The 5,301-nt window shown below is 48.0% G+C and overlaps 1 protein-coding gene across 1 annotated transcript; it reads left to right on the top strand.

Annotated features, from left to right (window-relative positions):
• The first annotated feature begins 1,267 nt into the window (after nt 1-1,267).
• On the top strand, nt 1,268-1,867 carry LOC141167822 (eukaryotic translation elongation factor 1 epsilon-1-like). The gene has a single exon (XM_073655021.1). It carries the CDS (start codon nt 1,268-1,270, stop codon nt 1,790-1,792), a length of 525 nt encoding a protein of 174 aa, XP_073511122.1. The 3' UTR covers nt 1,793-1,867.
• Nucleotides 1,868-5,301: the final 3,434 nt, after the last annotated feature.

The raw sequence follows: 5,301 nt of genomic DNA, 5'->3' as shown, positions 1-5,301 counted from the left end.
CAGCCGGCTATGCTTTGTTGTTCCCAATATTAACGAGTGGGTCTCCTATACTGTTATTGTGTATGCAATGACTGCAAGGGCTGCCAAAAATTTGGACGCAACCCAATGCCATTTTGAAGAGACATAGAGGAGGGTCTCAGTAAAAAAATGTTCCAATTATAAAGGAGCGAGTCTCCTATAGTGGTAATGCCCATGCTGAGACTGGAAGGGCTGCCAAAATTTGGGAAAAACCCCACTAACAATTTAAAGACACATAGAGCAGGGCCACAGAAACGACAAATTCCCATTAGAAAGGACTGGGTCTCCCATACTGTTTTCCTATGCAGTGAAGCAACGGCTGCCAAAAATTTGGAGGAACTCCAATGAACCTTGAAAAAGACGCAAAAATCGGAGTGCCTCCTAAAAACAATGTTCCCATTATTAGGAATTGGGTGTCCCATCGTGTTTGCCTATGCAGTGAATGCAAAAGCTGCCAAAAATTTGGAGGCACTCCAATGCCCCTTGGACGAGACATAGAGAGCCTCATGAAAAAATGTTCCCATTATTAGGAAGTGGGTCTCCCATAGTGTTGGCCTATGCAGTGAATGCAAGGGCAGCCAAAATCAGGAAGCGCATACCCATGTGTGGGTGTGAAAAGGTGCACGGGAATACACCTCCCAAAAAAAGACACTGCATTTGAGTTTTTGTTACACTGCTATCATTCAGTGGTGTTGAGAAATCTGGCCCAATCCAGCCCTTGTTCATTCTTATAAGAGTCAGCCTGTCAGCATTTTCAGTTGACAGGTGGATGCGCTTATCAGTTAGAATTCTACTAGCGGCACTAAAAACCCGCTGTGATAAAACGCTGGCGGCAGGGCAGGCCAGGACCTCCAAGGCGTAGAGAGCCAGTTCATTCCACATATCCAGCTTAGATACCCAATAATTATAAGGCACAGAGGAATCACGGAGGATGTTGGTAGGCTAAGCAAGGTACTCCCTCAGCATCTTCCCAAACTTTGCACTCCTTGTGAGAGTACCCCTCGCCTCAGGGCCTGTGCGATGGGAGGGGCTGAGAAAATTCTCCCAGAACTTTGACAGTGTTCCACTGACTCTGCTGGATTGGAGTTGTGTCTCTCTCGCCTGTAGTCTTTGGTTGTCCAACGAACTATGACCTCTGTTGCCAGCGTTTTCAGATGGGAATTTTTTTAATACTTCTGCAACAAGGGCCTTCTGGTACTGCCCCATTTTTGTAGACCTGTCTGCCTCAGGAATAAGAGATCTAAAGTACATGGCGGTGGAGGAGCTGAGCGCGCTGGAGAAATGTCTGGGGCTGAAAGCAGGGAAGTACAGCAGCTGTGCCCAGGGGGGCAGCCAGATTCCTGTACTTCAGACCAATAAAGGTCCCAGTTTGGCAGGCCTTGCCACCATCGCCTCCCATTTAGTTAAACAAGCCAGGAAAGAGGAACTATTGGGTGTCTCTTTAGAAGAGCAGGCCATTGTGCAGCTATGGCTAGAATACCGAACAACACACATAGACAGATTAAGCTCCAAGGAAGACTTCAGGACAGCACTAACGGATCTACATTTCTATCTGGAGGATAAAGTGTACATGGCTGGAAATAAAATCACTTTGGCTGATATCTTAACTTATTATGGATTGCATCCAATCATAGCTGACCTCTCAGTCCAGGAAAAAGAGAGTTACTTCAACGTGTCACGGTGGTTTAGTCATGTCCAGCATTACCCTGGCGTTCGGCAGCATCTACCAAGCTTGGTTTTTATTAAGAACAGAATCTATACTAATGTTCATTAGCGGATCAGCTCCCAGCTGTAGGCACAGATATATTTACTGCCCCCCTGCTTAATGTCTGTCGTTCTCATATGGCAGGTATAACAGGGATTTGGCAAGCAAATTGTCACACAGCCATTTTCTTATTTATTTTAAGCAGTTTACTTTCTGGGAAGTCAACAGAATAATATTTCATTGCACTGTACTAAAGTACTCCTTGTAGCGTGAGTCTAGAAGTGTCACCAACCAATAATGACTGTCAACCAAAATTTTGAGAACGCGAGGGTCATGGTAAAGGCAGCGTAACATAAACTCAGCCATGCGTGCCAGACTGCTAATAGGCAAGACTTCCGTGTCCTCACCAAGAGGACGAGCGACCATGCTCTCCTCATCCTCCTCCTCTCTGTCCCCAGGCCATCCACGCTGAACAGATGGTATGACAGTTGTGTAGGTAGTACCATCTATAGCGCATGAAATTAGGTCCTGTTCTTCCTCCTTCTCCTCCTCATTGTCACCCAATCCACGTTGGGATGAGATGAGGCTGGGCTGTGTGTAATCACCCTGTATTGTTCCTTTCTCCATCTCATTGTGCTCTGCCTGCAATGCATCTTCTTTGATTCTGAGGAGAGAGCATTTCAGAAGACAAAGAAGAGGGATGGTGACACTAATTATGGCGTCAACGCCGCTCACCATCTTTGTGGAGTACTCAAAGTTTTGGAGGATGGTACATATGTCTGACATCCATGTCCACTCCTGAGGTCTTATGGGTGGAGTCTGAACTGAATACCGACGGCCTTGTTGATGCTGGTACTCAACAACTGCCCCCTTCTGCTCACAAATCCTTCCCAACAGTGTAGAGTTCCAGTGTGTGGGGACATCACACACCAGTCTGAGAGCCGGAAGCTGCAAACGCTGCTGAAAAACGGCAAGGGCAGCAGAAGCTGTAGCTGACTTTCTAAAATAGGCACACAGGCAGCGTACTTTAACAAGCAGATCCGGCAGCTCCGGGTAGGATTTGAGAAACCGCTGAACCACGAGGTTAAGCACATGGGCCAGGAATGGAACGTGTGTGAGCTTGCCTCGCCACAGAGCTGCCATCAGGTTCCAGCCATTGTCACACATGACCATGCCTGGCTGTAGGTTCAGTGGTGTGAGTCACAGATCTGCCTGCTCTTTCAGAGCTGTCCACAACTCTTCAGCATTGTGCGGTTTTTCACTTAAGCATATTAGCTTCTGCACAGCCTGTTGCCGCTTGGCAGAGGCAGTGCTGCAGTGCATCCAGCTTGTGACTGATGTGGTCATTTCGGAGATGGAGGCTGAAGAGGAGGATGAGGTGCAGGAGCTGTAGACTGTGGGGGCAACCCAGATTTTCCTATGGCCCACAATCCTCAACGTCGGGAGGATGTCTTCTGTCCCAAGCTCCGACTGGGTCCCGACTTCCACTATGTTAATCCAGTGTGCCGTCAGCGAGATGTACCGTCCCTGCCCACAAGCACTTGTCCATGTGATTAGGTGGACTTTACCAGTAACTGCGCTGTTGAGGGCACGGCTAATGTTTTGGGACACGTGCTTGTGTAATGTGGGGACGGCACACCAGGAGAAATAGTGGCGGCTGGGATTGAGTACCGAGGAACGGCCGCCGCCATCAGTTTGCTGAATGCTTCCATCTCCGCGAGCCTAAAAGGCAACAATTCGAGCGCAAGCAGTGGCGAAATGTGGGTATTTAGTAGTGTGGCCTGTGGGGCATTGGCTGCGTATTTGCACTTGCGTTCCAAGGACTGGGGTATGGACAACTGAACGCTGCGCTGGGACAAGGACGTGCTTCCTAATGCTGCTAATTGAGAGTGTGCAATGACAGGTGCAGGGCATGAGGCATCTTCTCATGTACCATGGACAGGGGATTGGCTTGCATGCACAACAGCAGAAGAAGCAGTGGTGCCACCCGCAGACACTGTTCCGGGACCCTGGGGTTCGGCCCACAAAGTCAGGTGCTTTGCTGCCAAGTGCCTGATCATGCTGGTAGTGGTCAGGCTCGTAGTTTTGCCACCCCTGCTGATGCTGGCCTGGCCTTTTTGGGGTTATCAGCAGAGTTTTTAAAACACAACCAGACTCGGGAAGACCTAACAATTGTACTGGCAACTTCCTTCGTGTTGGTGTTACGGGGAATGGTTGCCTGCCTTCTGTCTGCGGCCACCACACTGCTTCTTCCTGCCTGTTGGGGTGCTCTGCCTCCCTCCCCATGTGTGCTTCTCTCCTCTCTCTGCATGTTCTCCTGCCAGGTTGGGTCAGTTACTATATCATCCACTACTTCGTCTTCCACTTCCGCACCCTGGTCCTCCTCCTTACTTTCTGGTGATTGTGTCTCATCATCGTCCACCTCTTGTGACACTTTCCCACCATCGCCTTCGAGTGACCGTGGCTGCTCAAATATTTGGGCATCTCTACATGCGATCTCCTCTTGCCCCACTTCAAGTGGACCGGGCGAGAGGCACGAATCAATAAATGGAAAAGTGAACAGCTCTTCCGAGTGTCCAAGTGTGGGATCAGTTGTCTCTGGGCACTCAGCATGGTGGGAGAAAGGAGGTTAAGGGTGAGAAATATGCGGTCCAGACTCACGGCTACTGAGACTTGACTGTGTGGAAGACAGGGTGGTGGTGGTGCCTAAGTGACTGGAAGCATTATCTGCTATCCAACCAATAACCTTTTCACACTGCTCTGTGTTTAATAGTGGTGTTCTGTGGTTCCCTATTAATTGGGATAGGAAGGTCGAGTGGGAAGATGTGGGTGTTATGGCACAATTTCAGCTTGCCCATGGCCTCGGCCTCTGCACGCGCCATCACCATCATGTCCAGTTCCCCATCCCTTGCCACGTGCCTTGCCCATTTTAAATGGAGGACAATATCTTCTATGCTCACTACAAATGGCTGAATTTCCAGCGAACTTATATGTGATCCGTGTGGAGGAGAAAACACAGTTTTGAATAGTTGGCCTGTAAGTAAGTATTTTGAACAGCAAACTGGTGTCAATAGCTTCACTGACACATTGAAACAAATTTACATGGAGGCCAGAAATGGCAATATTTTCTGAAACGTATATGTGATCCGTGTGGAGGAGAAAACACAGTTTTAAATAGCTGGCCTGTAGGTAACTATTATGAACAGCAAACTGGTGTCAATAGCTTCACTGACACACTGAAACAAATTTTTAATGAAGGCCAGAAATGGCAGTATTTTCTGAAAACGTATATGCGATCCGTGTGACGGAGAAAACACAGTTTTAAATAGCTGGCCTGTAGGTAACTATTTTGAACAGCAAACTGGTGTCAATAGCTTCAATAACACACTGAAACAAATTTTTAATGGAGGCCAGAAATAGCAGTATTTTCAGCACAATTATATGTGATCTGAGCGACGGATAAACCACAGTTTTAAATAGCTGGATTTTTAACGCTATGATATGGAAAGGACCTGGCTGTATTCTGCAGTGCCAACAAGCAAATGGCGCAGAAAAACTGTGTTCTCTGGATTGCTTTT

Source organism: Phyllobates terribilis, unplaced genomic scaffold (genome assembly GCF_046119375.1).
Source record: "Phyllobates terribilis strain yellow unplaced genomic scaffold, ASM4611937v1 Scaffold_1__5_contigs__length_1240528914, whole genome shotgun sequence".
In the NCBI taxonomy this organism is placed as follows: domain Eukaryota; kingdom Metazoa; phylum Chordata; class Amphibia; order Anura; family Dendrobatidae; genus Phyllobates; species Phyllobates terribilis.
The sequence above is the reverse complement of the archived record's forward strand: the minus strand, read 5'-3'. Positions and strand labels throughout refer to the sequence as shown.

Bases quoted from the DNA above. Each gene is read 5' to 3' on its own strand.
- LOC141167822 (XM_073655021.1), top strand. From the start codon at position 1,268: ATGGCGGTGGAGGAGCTGAGCGCGCTGGAGAAATGTCTGGGGCTGAAA.